The sequence below is a fragment of the Micromys minutus genome (genome assembly GCF_963924665.1).
Source record: "Micromys minutus genome assembly, chromosome: 24".
Lineage (NCBI taxonomy): Eukaryota > Metazoa > Chordata > Mammalia > Rodentia > Muridae > Micromys > Micromys minutus.
The window spans coordinates 3,041,739-3,065,495 of NC_137959.1; the positions used below are offsets into that span (position 1 = coordinate 3,041,739).

Sequence of the window (23,757 nt, forward strand, 5' to 3'; positions counted from 1 at the left end):
TGGGTTTTGTGAGAATACTTAATGGTAAGAGAGTACACAATTTAAAGAGCTTTTATTTCGTTTTGCAGTAGTGAGTCTGGTGAGCTGAGATCCAGAAGGCCTGGAGAATCACACACACCAGTCCGGAACCCTGCTGCCTCACACTCCAGGAGGCAGGCGAGAGGGTGGAAACCTTTGTTTGCCGCCTGCCAAAATACCCTGTCCCAGAGAAGGATCTCACAGACCATAGGGGTCCGCGGTGCTCGCCCCGGCGTGACGTCATCACCGCGCATCGCCGCGGATGCGTGCGCAGCTCCGTCGGCCGCGGAGAAGGCGGGACTTCCCGCTGTGTGCAGCGCGCTCCTCCGGGGGTCCTGTTTCTGCGACGGTCCGGGGAGCGAGGCGTGGAGACTCTCTTTTTCTGGACGAGGGCGTTCTCCTTCGTGGGCTTCCGAGCGGAAACTCAGCCATGCCGAACTCGAGGCCCAGGACCCGCCGGGGCGCCGGGGGTGGCGCAGGCACGGTCGGCCGGGACCGGCTGGTGGCACGGTCCTTGCAGAGCGCGGAGCACTGTCTGGGCGACCAGGACTTCGGCACTGCCTACGCCCATTACCTTCTTGTGCTCAGCCTGGCGCCAGAGCTCAAAGAGGACGTGAAGGTGAGGCCTTCCTTCTCTGCGGCTGGCAAATCCTGTGATCTGAGCAGCCACAGCAGGGTATCTGTGTGTGCGCGCGCGCGTGTGTGTGCGTGCGTGTGTGTGTGTTGTGGGGGTGTGTTGGCAGAGGGGGGGCGCAGACAAATAGACTACTGTGGGAGTCGATTCCGTACTGGGCTCCCCTACAGCCTACAGCCCCTCGCAGGTTTTAGTAATAAAAGACAAAAGTTGTCACACATCTGTTTAAAAAATTCTGCCTCACTTAAGATTCCAGAGGCTCTTTAAATGCGAATGAGACTGGGTGGTTCTTTTTCTCCTCTAGTATCAAAATTAACTCTGCCTTGTAGGCTTTGCATTATCCTGTGTAGAAGGAATGCGGAGTATCTTCAGGTTGGATAAAGTCTTAAGGGACTCAATATTTGTTGCTCCATCTTATTTGCAACAGTTCACCTGTTGAACTACTGTATTTGTTTAATATTAGAATCTCGATTTCAAAAAGTAACTTAATTAATTGCATGTTCAGTTTTAAGCTGTGGACAGTCTTGCTTTGTTTAGTCCAGAGTTTCTCAATCGGCCACTGTTGACATTTTGCACCAGTCTTCCTGTTTCACAGCGCGGTGTGCCCTCTGCCCACTAGATGTCAGTAGCATCAGGCTTTTGGAATTAGAAATTTCAGGACCAGTTAGTTGGTTTACTTCAGAATATGATAGTATGCTGGGCAGTTTGTTCCTCTGATAGACAGAAGCAGAATAGTATGTGGTTCTGACAAGGGTTGAGGTGCATATTTCACATATCAAAGCAACCTGGCTTCCATGTTCTCCCCAACCCTGAACTTTCCAGCCCAGAAGCTTGGCTGCCCCTCCCCCAGAGGCTCTTCCCTATGTAATCTAGACATCTTAGCCCCCTCTCCCCTTCTCTTACACCCTTTCTCTTTCTTTCCGCTTCCCACCATCCCATAGCAACTTCCGTGATCTCCTTCCTTGGGGCCAGTGAACTTGCTCACCTGAGAGGAGCTTCCCGATAAACCTACATTTAATTAATCTAATGTGGTTTAAATTGGCACATTTCACCGAGAGAGAAATAACTTATCAGAGTGGACCAACACAGTTCTTTGCAGAGTTCTGAGAACAGACAAGATAAACATTGTGTGTTGAAAGTACATATAAAATTTGGCTGAGTGTAGATGATCAGGGCTTGTGTTGGTAAAATTCTTATCCAGGGGAATATATAAACTGTACCTGCCCTTCCTCCTACAATCCCAACAAACAGGTTTCTGGAGGAAGTAGTGAGCTTACTGGGCTTACGTAGAGAGGACAGATGAGGGGTAATTTACTGGAGTATGGAAGCTCCTGCTTCAAAAGGCTGCACTGGAAAGCCTTGCCTGAGCAGGGGCAGTAGCTTTATGGCCAAGAGCAGAAGGGTGACCAGGGCAGTTGATGCTGAAACAGAGAAATTAGCCATGATTAAGAAGAGACCAGTGAAGTGGAAATTTGTGGTTTCTTTGGGGACTCAGTTATGTCATGTGATGTTTTGCGGAAGCAGACATTTCAAAGGATGTGTGATGATTAAAAAGAATATAAAAACAACCACACCATGTGACCAAGCTCTTGCCTTGGTTCGCCTTGCTCTGCGTCGTCCCTTGTCATGACTTCACAGAGAGTATCCCACCAAAGAATTTCTTGCAATATTCTGGTGGCTTCTTGTTGCCTCAGTGGACTCCTGCTGATAGGCAGAGCCTCATGGTTTCTTCTGGATTGAACTGTTAACTGCTGATTCATGTTTGGTGTTTGTCGAGTGGGCTGGACTGCTGACACGAGAATTCGTAGAGCCCCAAAGAACTCTTTCTAAATAGGTCCACCCCCCGCCCCCATTTTCTATTATCCTTTCTTTTACCCTACCTCTGGTGGGTGGTGGGCTAGAAGAGAGGTTGAAGCGTTAAAGAACCCTACAGACCAGCATCACTGAGGTGAAGTCTTCTGGGAGCTATTTTCTGAGATCACAAGGAAGCTGAGTTCCGGAAATAACCAAAGTTGTACCATGTACTGTAACTGGATTTGGTAATGTATAAGAATCACCTAGGTTGTACTTGTTTTGGGGATATGAAGGGGTCAGGGAGAACAGCTGAGGCCTGAGACTGTGAGAGGCCATTGGTGAGGGTGCAGCCCTTAGCTGCAGTTGATGGCCCAGGACTGAACAGGTCATGCAGAGGAGTTGAGGTTTGGCACCTTGAAGGGGGCTTAGAGAGGCTATTGGTGAAGCCTAGTTGCAGCGGAAGATCCCAGTGTGTTGGAGATGCCAGTGCCATGGGATGACCACCAAGAACAGCAGCAGTGGAATCAACCAGAGCCTAGAGTGCTACAGAGGGCAGAGCTGGAGAAGTGACCCAAACCCTTTGGAGGGAGGGCTGGCTTACAGTTTCAGAGGTTTAGTTCATTCTCATCATGGAGGGGAGCAAGGCAGCATGCATAGTGCTAGAGCAGTAAGGTAGAGCTACATCCTGATGTACAGGAAGGTAGGGAGGAAAGGGGTGTGGGAGACAGACTCTGGAAACCTTAAAGCCCGTGCCAGCTACATATTCCCTCCAACAAGGCCTCATCTGGTTCTTCTAATCTTGTTAGACTATCCTTTCTCTGGTGACTAAGCGCTTATGTGAGCCTGTGGGGGCCATTCTTCTTCAGACTGCATTTGGGGAACAGTACTTACTAAAGGTCAGCAGTTGGGGGCCATCATCCTTTCAGTCACAGCCACTCTTGCTGGAGTCCTCAGCTAGAGTTGTGTATTCCTCGTGCTTGTTTACTAGTTTGTTCTTTCTTCTTATTTATAAAGGAAACTTTTCAGTATACACTTTTCAAGTGGGCTGAAGAGCTTCACGCACTGAGTCGAATACAAGACTTACTTGGTTGCTACGAGCAGGCCTTGGAGCTGTTTCCTGATGACGAAGTGATTTGCAACAGTATGGGAGAGCATCTCTTCAGGTTTGTCGTGACTTCACTGTTAAAGAATTATCTTTAGCAGGCCAAAGCAAGATCAATCATACACTAACTCACTTCGTTTGGTATTGAGTACAGTGTTAGCACCAGCTCAGTCCAGCCTGCAACTTGTGGGCTTATGACATCTTTTAGCCACAGACTACATATATGCAGCACTATGTTTGTTTGTAGATTCAAGTAGGGCTTGGGGATTGAAGTTTTCAGGCTTAGTGGCAGGAACCCTTATCTTGTCAGCGCAAGGCGAGTTTATAAGAGTCAGACCCTTAGCACTGAGGAAGCATTCGAGGGAGAGTTTTCCTCACTGGACTCAGATTCAGTCCTTATTTGAAAAGGCACAGCTGGGGTTCACCGGATGCCTTGGCAGAAAACTGGTGAGTCTTTTCTTTGTCCTTTTGGGGTTTCAGAGAAAGCCTAGTGGGGAAGTTTGGAGCGTACTGTTAATAAGATGTCTCACTAGGGCAGAGTTCCAGGACTGCCCATCACTGACCGTTGCTGTTGCCTCCCATGCACACAGGGAGTTAATGGTGTCTCCTGCACCTCGTAGTGATTGGTGGGAAACTGCTAAATGGCCAGATTTCACACAGCAAGCAAAATGGGCAAGTTTGGTAGTAAGTCGGTAACTGGCTGGCTTAGTTTGATTGGGTAGCTAAACTAGCAAAGGGGAAAAGGAGCATTGCCAAGAGAGTCCTCTCAGGGCCTGTCCAAGTCACAGTGGAGTTCCTGCCTCAGCAGCAAGACATAGGCTGGCAGTCTGAGAGGCCCCTCTGAGGCCTACACGGGGTTTTTATTGGAGGCTGTGTGCTCAGGAACCGCCACCTCCATGTGGTGAATCCCCAAGTTCTGGACTCCCAGCATAATCACATGACTTATGTAAACACCGAGGCACGTTGAATTATTCGTCAGTTGAAGTACTCACCCCAGTCAGAGGTCAGTCTTGTAAGCAGGCTTCTCAGCACAGCAGTCTGACCTGCCACCTGAGCTCCTCATTTCCAAGCAGTCCCGGGACCTACAGTGAAAGCTTAGCATTGCTTTTGAATTAGACTGATTTAAAGTAACGGGGAAGGAACTTGGTTCTGCCAGATTGGCAAGTTGTACTTCCGAAAGTAAGGGATTTAATACGTGGCTGTCTTTTCATATGTCCCTTCTTGTGATGCTCTGCATGTATCTAAAGTATTAGCTGTCAAAAATCAACCTAGTAGTTTTGTCTCCTCCTCCCAAGTCCTTACTTGACTTAGAGGGCTGTGTGGGGACAGGAGGATACACAGTCTCTGTTCAGTGTATCCTCCTGTTCTGACAAAGTCAATTCGTTGAACAGTAGTCTTCATTGTTACATAATTGGGCTCACTGTGGGGAGGCTTTTATATCAATACCTTGTATTTTCTGCTGTGAGTATGCTCTGCAGTTCCAGCATATAAACAAGGTATCTCTACCTTCAGGGCAACAAAGGAATAACATGTTCTGACCTCAAATGTTTTAATTTTAAACTAAAGCATGAACACCTACAATTTAATGTAGCTCTGCTCTTTTGTTAGTTGGTCCTATTTGTCTCACCCACGCCCAGAATGAATAGTCTGATTGGGTTTCTTTAGAATGGATGCTGGTAGAAGGTGCTTGTGATAAACGAGTGAGAATCATTCTACCTGTTCTGCTCTGTTGAATGTGTGCTCTGTAAATTGCTAATTCACAACAGCTGTGTGGAGCACTTGGCATTAATAGAATCCATGTCTCTGGTCAAGGAGCTCATAGAATAGACCTTCTGGAGGCTGCTGAGGTCTGATGGTTTGTGAGATGCACTGGCGGTGAACAGTGTAGGCTGCCTGCGGTGAGCTGTGACAGGGAGATCTTCATCACAGTTTGAGAAAGCACCGTTCAGATGACGTGGTCGTATTCCCCTTGGTCTTTCACTTTCTCTGCTCATATTCAGTTCAGTACCAGTTAATTTCGTTAATGCCCCACTGCCATCCACAGGACGCCTAATGCTTACGTAGGCATTCCGAACGGTCAGGAGAGCGCCATCCTCACAGAATGTTTTGCAGAGGAGGTGGACTGCTCTGGGATCTGGGCAGCAATGAAGGGTTTTCAGGCTGGCTAGTGTATGAACAGTGGTACTGTAGATGACCACATAGAGTTGAATGGTTTCTGTCTTTTTCCCTCTAGAATGGGCTTTCGAGATGAGGCAGCTGGGTATTTTCATAAAGCAGTGAAGCTTAACCCTGATTTCAACGATGCGAAGGAGAACTTTTATCGTGTAGCAAACTGGTTGGTAGAGCGCTGGCACTTCATTATGCTTAATGACACCAAGAGAAATGAGACTTATAACGCAGCAATCCAGAAGGCAGTGCGCTCGGGCTCCAAGACGGTTCTGGATATTGGCACAGGAACTGGAATACTGAGGTTTGTTGTAATTATTATTTTCTTTTTCCTTTTTTCTTTTTTAAAAAAAGATTTATTTATTTATTATATGTGAGTACGCTGTTGCTCTCTTCAGACACACAATAAGAGGGCATCAGATTTCATTACAGATGGTTGTGAGCCACCATGTGGTTGCTGGGATTTGAACTCCGAACCTCTAAAAGAGCAGTCATTGTTCTTAACCACTGAGCCACCTCTCCAGCCCTAATTATTATTTTCTATTACATTTACATTAGTATATAAAAATACAGTTGTTTCTCATAGTATTTTTAGAATTATCGATACAGTGCTAGTATTGTACTTTTTACTATGATTTTACTTATCAAAAGTTTAAGTAAACTGAGAAATACTTGGGATTATTGAAAGTTTGAATAATGAATCGAAGAATATTTTTATATTAACATTCTGGTGGAATCTAGTTAAACTCATTGCCTGTCATGTTTTAATTGTGTATGTGCTGATCTGGGTGTGGTGGCATACACACCTTTAATCCCAGCACTGGGGAAGCAGAGGCAGGAGGATCTCTGTTTGAGGTCAGTTTGGTGAACATAATGAGTTCCAGGACAACCAGTGCTGTAGAGACCCTGTCTCAAGACACCAAAAGCACAACAGATGAGCGGGTATCATTACTTATTGAATGATTTGTTTTTAAACGAGTATACTAGTTTATTATTATTAGTATTAGTATTATTATTATTATTATTAGTAGTAGTAGTAGTAGTAGTTGTAGTAGTAGTAGTAGTAGTAGTTGTAGTTGTTGTAGTAGTAGTAGTAGTTGTACTACTACTACTACTACTACTAGTAGTAGTAGTAGTAGTAGTAGTAGTAGTTGTAGTAGTAGTAGTAGTAGTAGTAGTAGTTGTTGTTGTAGTAGTTGTAGTTGTAGTTTGAGATAGAGTTTCTCTGTGTAGCTCTGGAACCTGCTGTGTAGACCAGGCTGTTCTGGAGCTCACAGAGATCCATCCGGGTTCTGCCTCCCAAGTGCCGGGATTAAAGGTGTGTGCCACTATGTTTTTAATTTTAAATTAGATTATTATGTCTGTGTATGTGCACGCCTGTGCACCACAGTATGCCTGTGGAAATCAGAAGTTAACTCTTTAGTCTTTTTACCTTCCTCTGGGTTTCAGGGATTGAGCTTGGGTTGCCACACTTGCTTGTGCAAATGCTTCACCTGTTGAGCCATCTTGCTAGTCCTCAGAGGCAGAGCCAGCACTGGTTACAGTAAGAATGGGAGGAAGATCCCATGTTTGAAGCATCATCATTTTTTTAAAGCTGGAAAAAGATAGAACGGATCTGTTCTTTTGCAGCATGTTTGCTAAAAAGGCTGGTGCACACTCAGTGTATGCCTGCGAGCTATCCAGGACCATGTATGAGCTCGCCTGTGACGTCGTGGCCGCAAACAAGATGGAAAATGGGATAAAGCTCCTGCATATGACGTCACTTGATATAGAAATTCCAAAACACATTCCTGAAAGGTGTGTTTATAATCCACTGAAAACGTTATGATACATTTTCAGCTTCTTATGTTAACAAATGTGCTAGCAATCTTTTCACCTAGTTAATAAAATACAGGGTTTTTATAATAACATGTTTTAAAAAGTACTTTAGAACTCAAGAAAAATTGATAGTGAGAAATGCTTTTTTAGCATGTGACTAATTTATATATTTTTTCGTGTGTTTTGTTTTTTGAGACAGGGTTTCTCCGTGTAACCCTGAGTGTCCTGGATCTTATTTGTAGACTAGGCTGGTCTCCAACTCAGAGAGATCTACCTGCCTCTGCCTCCCAAGTGATGGGACTAAGTGTGTGCCACCACATGCAGCTAAACTGATGTGGTTTTATTCTTTAAAGTAGACAGACTTCCTGTAGGTCAGCAGTGCTACATAAATGCTTACAGTGTGAGCAGTTCCCCCTGCAGACATGTTGTCATTATGTCCTTGACCAGAATGAAAGTTTAAAGTGCCAGTAGATGAGTGCTTTGGGGTGTGTCCTTTGACTGCTCTATGCACATCTTAGAAGCCCTGTGTCTGTGTCTCTATCTCATTGTGGTCAGGATCTCTCTGAGATTGAGGCCAGCCTGGTCTATAGAATTATTTCCACGACAGCCAGGGCTACACAGAGAAACCCTGTCTCAAAATCAATAATAAATAAACAAACAAACTTTGAGAAGGAAGGACCATTGACAGTAGAGAGTCTGTGGATGTGTTTTCCTGCCTGATTTGTTTTAGCTTTTTAATGCAGAGTTTTATGTAGCCCAGGCTACCTTCAAACCTATGATGTAGTCAGAGATTACCTTTAACTTCTGCCTGATCATCAAATTCTGGGATTACAGACATAAACCACCATTCCCGGACAGGAGAAAAACACTTAGATTGTGTTACAGTTAGAAGCTAAATGTTCAATGTTCAGGCAGGGACCAGGAAAGGTGTGGGTACCAGTTACTCGTAAGGACTTGGGCTGTGAACAAAGTCTGGGAGTGCAAGTCCTTCTGTGCCTCGAGCAAGGGGAAGGAGCTAAAGAAGGAGAGAGGTACCCAAGGGGCAGCTCAGGATTCAGGGGAAGATAATGAAATGAGATGTATTACAACGTTTTAAAGACTTTTCTATAACACATTTGCCCTTTTCTCTCAGCTTTGACAGCTTTATAGAAATAGCATATCAGTTTACTTACATATGTCTTTAAAACATCATTCTATAGAGTGTCCCTAGTTGTAACAGAAACTGTCGATGCAGGTGTATTTGGAGAAGGAATTGTGGAGAGTTTAATTCATGCGTGGGAGCATTTACTTCTGCAACCAAAGGTAAGCAGCACAAAACCACTGACATTTGATTAAGAATTCATTAAGAGGCATATTGAGCCCCGAGAATGTTTGGGAGACATGAAAAATATGTCAGAGCACAACTGTATATGGGAAGAAAGAAACACGAGGAAAGCACTTGGCAAACAGTGTAATACAGCGTACTTACAGAAAAGAATTCTGCTGGAAGGCAGGCAGTGACTGAGCTTATCTGTGGAGAGACTAACATTCTTGAGTAGAAGAGGGAAGAACTTTGAATATCACAGTTGTCCATGCGTGGAATTTTGGCAGAGCTCTAGAAAAGAGGGTACTAATATTAGTTCAGTAATGTTTTAAGGTACTCAGTAAATTCGGGCTACTAGAGAGCACACTGAACTATTCTACTGGAGCCCACAAGTCATATGCATATTAGTTAATTTATTATATACATATTGTATATATTAAGAAACTTTAGTAAAATCACCCTTTTTTCCCAAATACTTTTATTTATTATAAGTACACTGTCGCTGTCTTCAGACACACCAGAAGAGGGCATCAGATTTCATGACATATGTTTGTGAGCCATCATGTGGTTGCTGGGATTTGAACTTAGGACCCTCTGGAAGAGCAGCCAGTGCTCTTAACTGCTGAGCCACCTCTCTAGTAAAATCATCTTTATAGAAGATGATTGTATTTAATACAGAGAAGTTTATTTTTCAATTAAATAATGATGACTTTGGTTTTTTTTTTTCCTTTTTTCTGGTGGTAGGAGTTGAACTTGGAACCTTACATATGTGGTGCTCTGCTCCTGAGTTATATTTCAAGTCTGATTTTATTCTTTCTGTTTCTAAAGATTTATTTATTTCCATTTTTTGTATTTAACTTTCCCCAGCATGCATGTGTGCCTCTCACATGTGTGTGATTGCGTGTTGGATGTGTGTGTATAGCTACTAGATGTTTGTGTGTGACTGTCACATGTGTGCAGCGCTTGTGGAAGTCAGAAGGCATGTCACATCTTGTAGGACTGGCGTTAGGCCTGTGAGCTGCTTGTGGATGCTGGGAATCGAACCAGGTCTCTGCTACAGTAGCTAGTGCTTTCTCCCCCCCCCCCCCCCCCCCCCGTTTTAGTTCTCAGGACACAGTTTCTCTCTGTAGACCAGGCTTTGAACTCAGGCCTTGAACGCAGACATTCTCCTGCCTCTGCCTCCCCAGTGCTAGGAATACAGGCAGTGTCTCCACGGCTGGGCTCCCTATATAGAGTGACATAGCTTTACACAACACTCTTTTTCTCTTTGTACTTGTTTTCTAAACATTAGATTACATATATTTTATGTATTACACATACACACAAGAGTAAAATTTTAAAGGAGAAATTTTTTCACACACACACTAATTTGTAAATGTAATGTGACTTTTGTTATATTTTCAGACTAAAGGTGGAGATGGAAGTTGCGGGAAGTATGGGAAAGTGATACCGGCTGGTGTTGTTATCTTTGGGATGGCAGTCGAGTGTGCAGAGATCCGAAGGCATCATCGGTAAGTGGTTACAGGAGTGCTCGGGTGGGGGCGGGGCAGAGGCAGCTGGACCTGTTAGTGTGATGCTAAGTCTCACTTATTTTAAGTGGGATTCCAGGATCAGAGCCAGCTGATGGGAATTTTCATTCATCTTACTCTGCAAGTTTTGTGTAGAAAAATATGTAAGTTCAGATTGGTTTTAGTTGACATTCAAGTAAGGATTTCCAATGTGAAAATCAATTTTAGTATTTTCTTGGTAATTTCATCAGTGCAATGATTGGGCAGAATGTAAATTTAAATCTATTAAAGATGTCTGCTTTCTGTGTGAAGGTAACACGCAAACAGGGAGTACTGAGGAATAAAAGAAAATCACCGTGAACTGATTCCCAAAAATAGCCACTGCTCATGTTGGTGTGACTTACTCATTAATCCTTTTGTCTCATGTTACGGGGTAATAGTAAAAATGTTTAGAAGTTGGTAAGCCCAGGATACCAACCAGACAGGTGGGCCTCAGTTACCAAGTTGGTTGAATGAGAATGTACTGGTGACTCTCTGTGTTATATAAATGTCTCTGTGAGAAAATTTAACTCATTAAAGAGTGCCAGCGAATACAGCGGTGTGGACCGCTGCCCTCCTCGGGCAGGCCTGTTGCTGACCGTGCCCATCCTGTGGAGTGTGTGGTGTGGCGCTCACCTCTGATCCCTGTTTTACTTGGTTATCTTGTCCGCTTTGGTGAAGGACCCAAGTGCTCTGTCTGCTCTTGTCTCGTAACTTGCTGAAATTCAAAAGCACATTTTCTGAATATGAGTACGAGTCATTTGTTGAATATATGTCCTGTAAATACTTTCCTTTTTAAGAGTTTTAAAATTTACTTTTCTGCATGTGTGTTTGTGTTGGCCATAAGAGGGTATTGCTGGAGTTGTAGGTAGTTGTAAGACATCTGTTGTGTGTGCTGGAACCCAGCTGAACACAGGGACTCTTCAAGGACAGCAGAGGTGTTTAACCAGTAACCATCTCTCCATTCCACAAAAGTGTTGATTTTAATATGGGGTTATTTATCATTTTTTTCTTTATGTGATTATATAGAATTAAGAAATCTGTGGCCATGAGGTCCTATTTCATTATGTTTACATTTTCTCAGCTATTAGACAATGATATTTGATAATTTAAAATATCACCTTACTTTTTCTTTCAACTCTGACTAGGGTTGGTGCTAAGGACATTGCTGGTATACACTTACCAACAACTGTGACGTTTCAGAGCCCAGCCTGCTCTTCTGCAGATACGGAAGGAGCAGTTGAACCATACACAACCGAGAGGATGAGTGGGATCCCGGGAGGGTACCAGCCCCTGACAGAGTGCTTTCAGATTATGAAGGTTGACTTCAATAATCTTCAGGTAAAAACAAGTTTACTTCTTACCTTTGTTCTTATCTTTGTGTGTGTGTTCTTTTTTTTTTTTTTTTTTTTTTTTTTTTTTTTGGTCACGGTTTCTCTGTGTAGCCCCAGCTGTCCTGGAACTCACTCTGCAGACTAGGCTAGCCTCCAGCTGTGACATCTGCCTGTCTCTGCCTCCAGAGTGCTGTGATCAGAGGTGCGCACCACCACTGCCACTTCTGCCTGGCTGTGCCTTACTCTTTGAATGCACATGAGGTTTTACTTACAAAGAAATGATTAGCAGCAAATTAAAATTCCCCTTCAAAGAGTATTCTTTTCAGTGTAAGGGGAAAGCTCGCTAGGGTTTGTTAGGGGTGTATGGTGTGCTTTGTGAGAGCATGCACCGTGACAGTAGAAATAAGATGGCGTGTGAGCTGCTCGGATGAAATGATGTAAGCTTCTGCCACGTCCTTGTGTATGGAAACAGGGACCAGTGCTCCAGCCGAGATCTTTATTTTCTCCTTGACACCCTCTCTTCTCAAGTTAATGAACAATAATCTAACCCTGATAATCTAAATTTACATCAGGTTGTCAGGGTAGTGGTTTCCAGCCTGTGGGTCATGACCCTTGGTTGTCAAATGATCCTCTCAGATCTGAAAACACAGATACTTGTATTATGGTTCATAACAGCAAAATTACAGTTATGAGGTAGCAGTGAAGATAATTTTGTAGTTGCGGGGTCACCACAGTATGAGAGGGTCTCAGCATTAGGAAGGCTGAGAACCAGTGTTAGGGTAATAGCATCCCATCTCACCAAGGGCTGAAGGACTCCTGAGGCAAAGAGCATGTAGGCCTTTTTTGGGGGGGGGGAATGCTAGGGATTGGACCCAGAACCTGGCACTTGCTAGTGTGTGTATGTGTGTGTGTGTGTTTATGTATTTGTGGATGATAAGATGTATGCATAAGGAACCCAGAGTCTGAAAGTCCGAAAACTGTTAAATAAAAATTTGTTTCTAATGTCCTGAAGAAAGAATAGCATTCATGACCATGTTTCAGATGCTCCTTTTGTGTACACTGTGAAAGAAGGCTGTTTTAGCGTGAGATTTTAAAATGCAGTCCCTTTCTTTTCCTTGCCTTTTCTTTGGGATGTCTGCAGTTCTCTTAAGTTTGCTTTTGTAGATGCTGAGCAGCCTTGTGTTTTCAGGTCATTCCTGACCAGACACAATGTCCAGGGAGTAATAGGAATACAACTCACTCACAAACCCTACAGCTGGTCTTTTCTTGTTACAGTTTTTATTTGGATTTTTCCTTACACTGTGTGACCTGTTACAGGTTTTAGCTTTAAAGGTAATGCTTGCCTACTGAGTACTTCTGAGGCGCACAGGGCAGAGTGCAGAAGCCCAGTCCTACCTTCTCTGTGCACTTGTTGAAGGGCCTCATTCTGGCTTGCTTTTCTTTATGTGAGTGTGCACACACACAAACTTCCAGGGTAAAACGACTCCAGTGCTTTGTGCACACTTGTGTGTGTCAGTCAGCACTGTCACTGGTGATTCATCTTTATTTGAGTGTGTGTGTGTGTGTGTGTGTGCGCAGGGCAGGGCTGTTTACTTAGAAGCTGGGCTGTGGTGTGACACTGGGGAAATGCAGTCAGTTTATAAAACCTCTCATTCTCTTATTATTCAAAGGGTCTGGCTCCTCACCACTTTCCTGACCTCTGCTTTCTCATCCTTTTTGCGTTTCTTTTCAGGAATTAAAAAGTCTTGCAACTAAGAAGCCATACTCCCTCAATGTTCCTGCTGTCAAAGAAGGCATGCTGGATGCGGTTATGGTTTGGTTTGTTCTCCAGCTTGATGACGAGCACAGTTTGTCCACAAGCCCTAGTGAGGAAACCTGTTGGGAACAGGCTGTGTATCCAGTGCAGGGCCTTGAGGGTTAGTATTGTCTCCTTAAAACACGTAGGGTCTGGAGAGATGTGGGTAAGAACACTGGCTGCTGCTCTAGATCCGTGCTGTCTACAGGGCAGCTCAGAACTCTGCACACATGGTCCCACGGGAGCCAGTGGCCTCTTCTGTTATGCAGACAAAACATCCATTTACATTTTTAACATGCATAAATAAATCTTTAAAAAATTTTTTTAAACCAAACCTTTCCCCACCAAACCAATCAGACAGACAAAATTTGTTGTTTTAATCAAGTAACTGTCAGTGACCAAAAAGAAAAAAATAATTACTTTTGAGATGAAGTGTTCAGCAAAAGAGGTGTTACTTAAATATCCCAGAATTATAAATTTCTTTGTTTAAAAGTAAATTTAAATAGTGAATGTGTAGTTTTGAGCAGAGGTTGGAACCAGCTGCGGTATTGTGTGCTGTTAACCACAGCATGTCAGGCAGATCTTTGGAGTTCAAGGCCAGCCTGGTCTACATAGAAAGGTCTGGGCTGAGGAGGCTGCATACTGAGAGCTGTCTCAGTAGTAACAGGGGTTAAGTCATCACTCAAGTGAGAGAGAAGGAGCTGAGAGTCCCTGGAGGTCAAAGGTTCTCTGTCACAAAACAGCAGATGCTGTATCCGCTGTCACAGCTTTGGTCCCAGCACCCTGGAAGCCATTTGGGGCCAGCCAGGGTTACTACATAGTGATACCCTGTCTCTAAGGAAAAACAAAAATTACTTCATGCCCCTCAGATATAACTCTTATTAATTATTTGATAGTTTTGAGTGTTAGTTATCAGTAGGTGAAAGAATGCTGCTTTGAAAAAAATAAGTAAGATACTTCATGAATTTGCCTGTTGTCCTTGCTCAGAAACCATGCTAATATTCTCAGTTTTGTTCTAACTTTAGCATAAATGCTTCTGAAGAGTACTGCCTCATTTTTTAAAAACAAAGAGGGTAATAAAAGTATTAAGTATAGGAGTACTTAACCCATAGATGACGTTTGAACAGCTCGTGTGTAGTGGGGCTAGAGACATGGCTCGGTGGGTAAGGTACTTTCTTGCTGCTAGTCCTAATGACTTGAGTTTGCTTCTGGAACCCACATGGTGGGAGGAGAGAACTGACCTCAAGTTGTCCTCTTAACTACACACGTCAGGGCATGTGTATTCCCCCCCATCCAGTAAATAAATACAGAAATTAAAATGTATACAGTCCTAGAAGTACAAAGTTTTGGTGTTTTAAGAGAATTTGGAGATCCATGAACTTCTTTCTCTGGGGAACATCTATATTAAAGATATTTTATGTGTAGGAAGAATGTTTAAAGTAGTTTGTTGGGTTTCAATGTTCTCAGCAGTTAAGTTCATGGAAAAGATCTACCCATTTAAAACAGGAAGGAAGTATATTTCTGTGCAGTCTCTTAATCAAGGATCTAATTTGCCAAAGCCAGCAAACTGTGGTCTGAAGATTTATATTCAGATCTTGGTTCTACTGAATGACTTTGCTGGCTGGCCTTGCTTGTAAGTTCTTAGAGCTGTTTTTGGGTCATATCTGAAAAAAGGACAGTGCTGTCTACCCTAGAGTGATGTAGGAATGATAAAATATATAAACAAAAAAGAGCTCAGCAAGTTACATTTTTAAAATCTGTGTGTTTAGTTTCATTCTCTTATAGTAATTTTAAATATCTCTTGAAGAATTTTCAGGCAAAGACCATTTTAAATGCCTAAACACAAACACAAAAATAACAACTTTGGTTTTTTTTTTTTTTTTTTAGTTAAAAATATTTGTGTGTGTCTGTTCATGTGATGTGTGAGATGTTTCTTAGGGGAGCGCATATCCCGTTGTATGCATGTGGTCAGAGCACAGCTGTTTCCTTCTACTTTACTTGGTCTCTGGGAATTGAACTCAGGGAGTTAGGGTTTATGGGCTCAATCGATCTGTCTCAGCTTCCCATCTGGTACTGTAGGCATGCCCCACCATACCTAGATATAGAGTGTATTTTCATCTGGAACTGATAGGAAGAATGACAGTCATTCATGAGCGGTGTAGAAATGGACCATATGTGGAGACTCACAGAGGAGCACAGAATAGTCCTCACCGCAGGACTTAGTTTTCCTTAAACCTTGGTGTTCCTAAACATGCAAGTTTCCAGATGCTTAAGGAGTAATGATACCACTGTGTGTGCTTTCTTCAGAAATTACCTTTAGAGAACACAGTGTCTATTTAAGCCAAAATGAGTCTTTATTAAGTTAAACGGTATTGATTGCTGAATTTCATCTCTCTTTGCTTATAGACAAAGCCTTCTTGTATCCCCAGGTCTTCCTTAGTTTGGCAGCACATCTACTGACTAGTAAAAACAGTATAAAGCTGGGCATTGTAACTCCCGTCTGCAATCCTAACACTTAGGATGTAGAGGGAGGAGAACCAGGAGTTTCAGGCCAGCTTCAGCCACATGGCAAGTTTGAGGTGCAGCCCACTTATAACAAGAAACCCCAGCATTTTGGAGGTGCCAGTACCACGGCATAACTGCCAAGAAGAGCAGCAGCCGTGTTTTCCTGTTCTCAGCTTAAGCTGATGAGGGCTCGTGCTGGGTAGTTTTATGTCAACTTGACACAAGCTAAAGTCATCTCAGAGGAGGAAACCTCAATAAAGGAAATGCCTCCACAAGATGGGGCTGCAGGGAAGCCTGTAGAGCATTTCATATTAGTGATTGGTGGCAGCGGGCCCAGCCCACTGTGGGTGGGGCCATCTCTTGGGGGTGGTGTTGCTAATTTTATAAGAAATTAGGGTGAGTTGGGTGATGGTAGTGTTTGCCTTTAATCCCAGCACTCAGGAGGCAGAGGCAGGTAGATCTCTGTGAGTTTGAAACCAGCCTGGTCTACAGAGCAAGTTCCAGGTTAGCCAGGGCTACACAAAGAACCTGTCTCCAAAAAAAGTAAGCAGCACCCCTCCATGGCCTCTGCTTCAGCTCCTGCGTCCAGGTTCCTGCCCTGACTTCCTTTAGTGATGAGCTGTGATACAGAAATGTAAGCCAGATCAACCCTTCCCTCAGTGCTTTCTATCATGGTGCTTATCACAGTAATAGAGATCCTAAGACAGTATGTGTGTGAGTGTGTGTGTATATATATATATATATTTTTTTTCTCCCTTTCTTTCTTACACATGAAGACTACTGGATACAACCTGGTGACCGAGTGACAATGGAGGCATCTTGTCACGATTGTTACTTACAAATTCAGGGGATCAGGATCTTGCATTTGGAACACGAAATGGAAGTTATAAAAAGTTTTACCAAGAGTAAAGACTTGCTCTCTCTAGGAAATGAGGCTGAACTCTGTAGTGCTTTGGCTAACCTTCAGACCAGTAGACCAGAAGCTCTGGAGCAGACCTGTGTGTTAGAGCCCACAGAGATTGCGTTGCTTAATAACATCCCATATCATGAAGCCTTCAAGACAGCAATGAGGAAGGTGTTGTCTTCACTGGCCCCGGAGACGCTGTGCCAGCCCATGGACACTCACTGTCAGTTCATGGAGATGAACTCTGAGAGTGGACAGAATACCACACCGAGCACCTCCGACCCTTTCTACGTGCTGGATGTGTCTGAAGGCTTCTCTCTTTTGCCAGTACTTGCTGGAACACTTGGTCACGTTAAGCCCTACAGTTCGGTGGAGAAAGATCAGCACTGTATCGCTTTGGACCTCATAGCTGAAGCCAATCACTTCCCTAAGGAAACACTTGAGTTTTGGTTGCAACACATAGAGGATGAAGCTGCTGTGCTGCAAAGGCCCAAGTCAGACAAGTTGTGGAGCATAATCGTATTAGATGTCATCGAGCCGTCTGGGCTCATCCAGCAGGAGATCATGGAGAAGGCCGCAATATCCAGGTAAAGCAAAAAGCAGGAGTGCGAGGGGGTTCGCGCTAAGGTTTCTTGTTTCTTTTTTGTTGTTGTTGTTGTTTTTTTTCGTAATTTTTTTTCTTTTTTAAATTCTGTGGGCAAAGGGATGAGACAAATGTTTTCTAACTATACCCTGACATCACCCTGACATGAGGGTTTGTTCTGCGAGGTCCTCTAGGCAGGTTTGGGGTAGAGGCGGGTGGTTGCCAGGTTAGACTGTGGTTGACAATTTAGGTCTTTCCTGAAACTGTAAGTGAGTCTTCACAAAAGCTCCGGATGGAACGTTCACAAGCTTTCCAGAGTGGGTGAGCACATCAGAATAGGGGAGGGAGAGTGGGGTGCTCTGAATGCCCCACCTCCTCAGAGCTGTTTCTGCTGCACCCTCCTGCTGTGGTGCTCTGTGGTAGCTCTCAGGGATTTGCACCCACACCGACCAGTTAGTTCTCAGACACCGGCTGCTGGTCTTTAACTCTGCAGCTCTGGCATTGCTGTCTGCAGGTCGACGTAGAACCTATAGGAGAGCCAGCAACTTCTATACTTCTACACCACCAGGTACAGACCGAGGGGTCCCTCAGCGGGTAAAACCCTCCTCAGATCTGGTTGAATTTGTTATAGCAGCTCACAGGACTTGGACAGTGTTTGCCTTAGATTAACCTGTTTGTTATAAAGGATGCAGATGAGGAGTCCGAGAGCTGCATGGGGCACAGCACGTGGAAGGGCGCAGGATGTCCGTGGTCTTTCCGGACATGCTGTCCAGCGACCTGTACACGCTGAGTGCGCGGAAGCTCTCAGCTCCATCCCTGAGGATTTGCAGGGGCTTCTTTATGTGTACGGCATCACTGGGTGTTAGTGATAGCACAGTCTGGCTTTGAGACTAGGCCAGGGGATCAGACTTTGTTTTTGGAGAACAAACCTGAGAGTCTAGGAGTTCCTAGATCCTGAAATGGCCTTGGTGTACAGAAGATACTCTTAACATTCTTTTGACTATGAGACTCCTGTGTTTAAGAAGCTTTGTGCTCAAAACAAACAACAGAACAACAGAAAGCCAAGATAAAAATCAAATATGGTGTTAGTATAAATCATTGCCATGTTTGGCCATTTTTCAGTACATTTGTCTTTAAATTCTTTTTTTAAGATTTATTTTAAGTATGCTTTGCCTGCGAGTGTGTACTTGCACCACAGCATGCCTGACATCGTAAGAGAATGTTGGATCCCCTGTAACTGGAGTTACAGATGGTTGTGAACCACCATAATGGGTGCTAGGAATGGAAACCGTGTCTTCTGCAAGGGCAGCAAATGCTCCTAACAATTGAGCTGTCTCTCAGATTCCCATTTCTGAGTCTTGTCCTTTGTAGTATTATTACATTGAGGTAATGTGTTTTTCTTAGTTTGTGAGCTACATTAGCACATTATCAGATACTCCCTCAAAGAAGGAGTTGTGTGAATGCTCCGTGTCTATTAGTGATTGTGGTATATCGGGCATCTTGGGTTTAGGGCTGGCATCTGAAGGGCGCAGTCATGTGGGACTGAGCCCTTTAACTTGTGTGGCACAATAGATAGTGTTAGCATTGACTGGAATCCTAAGCCACTCAGCTAACGCTGTGGGGGAATATGTATGTATGTATGTATGCATGCATGTATGTATGTATGTATGTATGTATGCACACTCTATCTGCATATACACCTGTCTGCCAGAAGAGGGCATCAGATTTCATTACAGATGGTTGTGAGCCATCATGTGGTTGCTGGGATTTGAACTCGGGACCTCTGGAACAGTAGTCAGTGCTCTTAACCGCTGAGCCATCTCTCCAGCCCCTGGATAATTAATTAATTTTAGATAAATCTTTAATTTAAAATTAATTGTGGAGAAATGTTCTTTCCAGCATCGTGTGAGGCATCTTAATAAATTAAGGGGAAGCACTTGTTACCATTCTTGGAACTTTTCTTGAGCTTCAAATTTTGGAAAGTTAAAGTAAATTGGCTGAAAATTAATAGGCTAATATCTTAATAGCTTACTAGCTAATAGTAGTGGTTTTGTTGAAAGTCGTGCTGCTTTATTGAGACTGGCTATTGACTTTCTCTGGAACTCAAACAAGTTGTTAGGAACAGCATAGGAGAGCAAGTCACAGACACCTAGACGTATGGGGATAAGCCTGGTAGGTGTAAGGCATGAATGTGAACCTGTAAGCACACGACTGTGTGAGCCTAGAGTGAGTCCTATGTCATGGACAACCTAAAACTGACTCAGTGCATCCCTTGTTCTTCTGTCCTGTCTCTAAGAGGTGCACAGCTTGCTGATTTGGCTGGTCTAGTTCTTGAATTTGCCCTGAGGATTCCCTCCACCCCAGTAGGAATTAGGATTATAGGCAGGCTGCTGTTTTACCTGGGTGATGTGGATCTAAGCTCTGCTCTTTCCATTTGGACTGTGGTGCCTTATCCACTGAGTTGACTCCCCAGCCTCTAAAGCTTAATGATCTATTTAGGGAAGCCATGTAGCAAAAATTTAAACATTTATGCATATTATTTTTAGATATGTACAAACTGGTAGATGGCTAGTCTGTGTAACTTGGGTGTAAAGTTTACTGCAAAAGATATTCAAGGTGACAGTGTTCAACCTCTCACTAGTCCCTGTTCTAGAAGTTCAAGTAGGAGATCCCCAAAATTTTCAGTGCAAGTAAGACCTGCTGTCCGATAAGGGATAGTCTCACTTGGCATACGGACCTTACTCTGTCTTCTAGCTCAGCTTCCTTTTATGGCTCAGTATGAAAAACAATATTGCATGTGGTTTTAGTGCCCACCCTCATATGGGAACCGATTCTGCCTTGTACGGCCTCCACGTCCTTTCTACAGACGTATGTTCCCATGTAGGGAGCGCCGGCTTCCCCCAGACACTTGTCTTCCGGTCACACCTCTCTGTCTAGGTACGGCCTACTTAAGTCCCCTAGAGCCAAAGCAGTGCTGTGAGCGCTGTCCCTGTGGCACTGGAGGGAGAGGGAGGGGGGCGGAAGTGCGCTGGCACAAGCCAGCCTTCTGCTAACTTCCGTCTTGGTTTCCGTCCTACACTATTTCAGCTTACATAGACATTTGCATTTGCAGGGTTTAATCTTTATAGACAGTGATCATTTCAGACGGTCAGAAAAGGTACAGAATAGTTCAGGGAATAATTTACCACACACTTTACACCCTGATGATCTTAGGAGATCTTTTCCCCAGTCAGACTTGACCTTGCCTGACATGCTTGGGACCAGCAGTGTTGCAGCTGATCACGTCCGTACACATAGTGACGGTGTGTGGAAGAAGCTTAAGTCTACACGGTATTTATCCGTGTTTCATATATACCTTATATACGGTCTTAAGCAGCCTTCCACTGTTTTAATGTACTTGTCTTTTTATGGAATCCTATTCATCAAGTCACGTATTGCTCACATACTATGTTGTACGGGTGTTCAGAAAGTGCTAGATTTTGGAGCATTTTGATTTCCATGTAAGGATGGTTCACCGTTAATGATTGTGGCCTGTTATTAAGAATTTACCTTAGTCTTTCTCCTGAGTTAACAGTCCAAAAGGGCACTCACATTTCTAGTGAATGGTTTAGATTCTGAGCTACTAGAAACAGTGACAAGAATCACCAGACTACCTTCCATACCTCATTCATTCACCATGCTTGCTTATAGCTACAGAATGCAGGGAAGTAAAAGGCTTTTAAGACATTTACCCCTTTTCAGGTGTTTATTGCAGTCTGGAGGCAAGATCTTCCCCCAGTATGTGCTGATGTTTGGGATGCTTGTGGAGTCACAGGCGCTGGTAGAAGAGAGTGCCGTTCAAGGGACAGAGCATACCCTTGGCTTAAACATAGCACCTTTTATTAACCAGTTCCAGGTAAGTGCTTAGAGAATCGCTCAGCCAGGACGTCTCCTTGTGTCTTGTCTCTCCTCTTGAGTTTTTACCTAGTTAGTAGGTTTAGCTAGATAAAAAGGGCTGTCAGTTTCCTGGAGTAGAGGAGCACGTCAGGGATAGAAACCCGCCTGAGGGTTAGAATAAGCGAGGGCTTTTGTCAAAGGGACAGTTTGCTCTGAATCACTGCTCTAGAATAAAGGAAGAACAAGAGGTTTCCACTTGCAATAGACGGTTGTACTTTTGTAACAGAAGCATCCGAAGCTTGAAATTCTATACTGAAATAAATATAAATAAAACTTCAGATTGGGTAGTGATTGGCACGGGCAGCTGGAGTCCAGGTCTGGGCCATCTGTCTGCATAACAGAGATGTGTGGGGCACAAGAGGGAAGGCTCGTGTCGGTTTAAGAAACAAGCAGAAGAGAGTTTGAAAGAGTGGCATCCGCACGGATGACGTGCACATGTGTGCGTTTAATATGTGCACACGTGTACGTTTAATTGTGTCTAGATAGAGTCCAGGGAAGCCGTGTGGGGTTGAAGCGGGATAAGATAGATCTTTCCACTGTAATGTTTAGAAGAATTACTTTAGTATGTGAGTCTTGTGTGTACATTGCTCATGTCTAGAAGAGGGGAGCAGATCTGGACCTAGAATTACCGGGGGAGCCCTGACTGACTCTCTCCTCAGGTGCCTATCCGCGTGTGTTTGGATTTATCTTCTTTGCCATGTGTTCCTTTAAGCCAGCCAGTGGAACTGCTGAGATTAGATCTGATGACTCCATATTTGAACACTTCCAATAGGGAGGTAAAGGTAAGGACAGCTCCAAATGATCGCTCTTGTCGTTTCAAGACACTGACCCTAAACAAGAGGCACTGTCTTCACGCCTGCTCATTGCCTTTGAAGAGTTAAATCCTGTTTTCTAAACATGAAAACATAGATTACATAAATATTAGTGTCTATGGATAGTTATAATTCAGTTAGAATGCATGCTTAGATATATTGTTAGTTTTTTTATTCGAGTTGATAAAGGATAAAAAGACTTACCTTCCTTGATAGAATGTTCACAATTGCTGTCTACAGGTCCGTGTGTGCAGGTCTGGACGAGTGACCGCCGTTCCATTTTGGTTTCATTTGTGCCTTGATGACGAGGTCAGGTTGGACACCTCAGGTGAAGCCTCCCACTGGAAACAAGCTGCAGTGGTTCTGGATAATCCCATCCAAGTACAGGTGGGGGAGGAGCTTCTACTTAATGTTGAGCATCACAAAAGCAACGTCAGCATCACAGTGAAGCAGTGAGATTGTCGTACAGCGGATGTAAGAGAAGCCTCGGAATCTCAAATGTTTAAGGGTTGCGATAATAAAGCCCGTGATAAAAGTCTTAAGGTGTGTGTAACATTATTTTTAAAATGTAGACTTTGCTTTTTAGACAGGGAAATATCTTTTGTTTCTTTAGATTAGAAACCCATTTTGTTGGGACTGTGTAGTGAATTAAAAGGTGTCTGCCTCATGGTCATGTCAGTTAAGCAAGTGTTTAAGGTTTCGAGATCTTGGCTTACAATGGGGCAATGTGTAAAAGTCTGGCCGCAGTGGCTGTGAACCAGAGCCTGCTTCTGTTAGCAGAGGGCACGGGGAGAAGTGTCCTCAGGAGGCAATGCTTTCTTCTCTACTTTGGCAAAAAGAAAATTAAACATCAGCGGCAAACAAAAGCATAAAAATGCTAAAGCAGATTTTGTGTAAATTCAAATTTTGATTTGAATGCCCTGTTGCAAAGCTTTGTAACTTCATGGGAGCCCATTTTTAATTGTTGACATTATTTTCTGAGTGATCTAGCATATTTCAGAAAGTCCTTGCCCTTGTCTGCATCTCTGTCTCTGTTCTGATCTCTTCTCTCCTTCTCCCCTCTCTCCTTTTGTTTCTTTCTGTGTTCTTTTTTTTTTGCACAGGGCCTTAAGTACCTCTGACAGGTCTCAAATTAGCTATGTATCTGAGGCTAATTTTTACTTTCCGAATCTCCTATCTCTCAACTTCTGGGGACCAGGCTCCAAGCTTTGGGCACAGTAGTCAACATTTTGGTAAGCTGCATCCCCATCCCTTGTTTATCTGCTCAAAGAACCAGCTCAGCCCCACTTGACTCTTCTGTTTCGTTCATTTCTGCCTTCATATTAACAATAGATTTTCAGCCAGTGTTTTGGGTCTGACTTGTTATTAGTTCTGTAACGTCCTCTTGATAGATTGTCACCTTCGATAAAATGACTTCGTAGGCCTTTGACTGGCTCTGCCGGGTATTAGTTGTAATAGTGACAGTTGGCTTGTTTATAGCTCCATTTGTTTGGAACACCTTTCCTA

The 23,757-nt window shown here is 43.7% G+C and overlaps 1 protein-coding gene across 2 annotated transcripts; it reads left to right on the forward strand.

The window, feature by feature from the left end:
* Window positions 1-320: 320 nt before the first annotated feature.
* PRMT9 (protein arginine methyltransferase 9) lies at window positions 321-22,768 on the forward strand. Of its 2 annotated transcripts, none has more exons than XM_080937219.1 (12): window positions 321-637; window positions 3,461-3,609; window positions 5,782-6,018; window positions 7,344-7,511; window positions 8,732-8,834; window positions 10,240-10,346; window positions 11,531-11,723; window positions 13,449-13,632; window positions 16,793-17,507; window positions 21,245-21,398; window positions 22,099-22,221; window positions 22,492-22,768. In XM_080937219.1, the coding sequence occupies exons 1-12, from the start codon at window positions 449-451 to the stop codon at window positions 22,705-22,707; spliced, it is 2,538 nt and encodes an 845-aa protein (XP_080793345.1). In that variant the 5' UTR covers window positions 321-448; the 3' UTR covers window positions 22,708-22,768. The 2 variants fall into 2 exon arrangements, with proteins under 2 accessions (XP_080793345.1, XP_080793346.1); XM_080937220.1 differs by having other exon boundaries at window positions 22,152-22,221; window positions 22,492-22,629.
* The last annotated feature ends 989 nt before the right edge of the window (window positions 22,769-23,757 follow it).

Bases quoted from the DNA above. Each gene is read 5' to 3' on its own strand.
- PRMT9 (XM_080937219.1), top strand. From the start codon at position 449: ATGCCGAACTCGAGGCCCAGGACCCGCCGGGGCGCCGGGGGTGGCGCA. The intron at 8,835-10,239 runs GTAAGCAGCACA...TTATATTTTCAG, and splicing joins ATTTACTTCTGCAACCAAAG to ACTAAAGGTGGAGATGGAAG. The intron at 21,399-22,098 runs GTAAGTGCTTAG...CTCTCTCCTCAG, and splicing joins CTTTTATTAACCAGTTCCAG to GTGCCTATCCGCGTGTGTTT.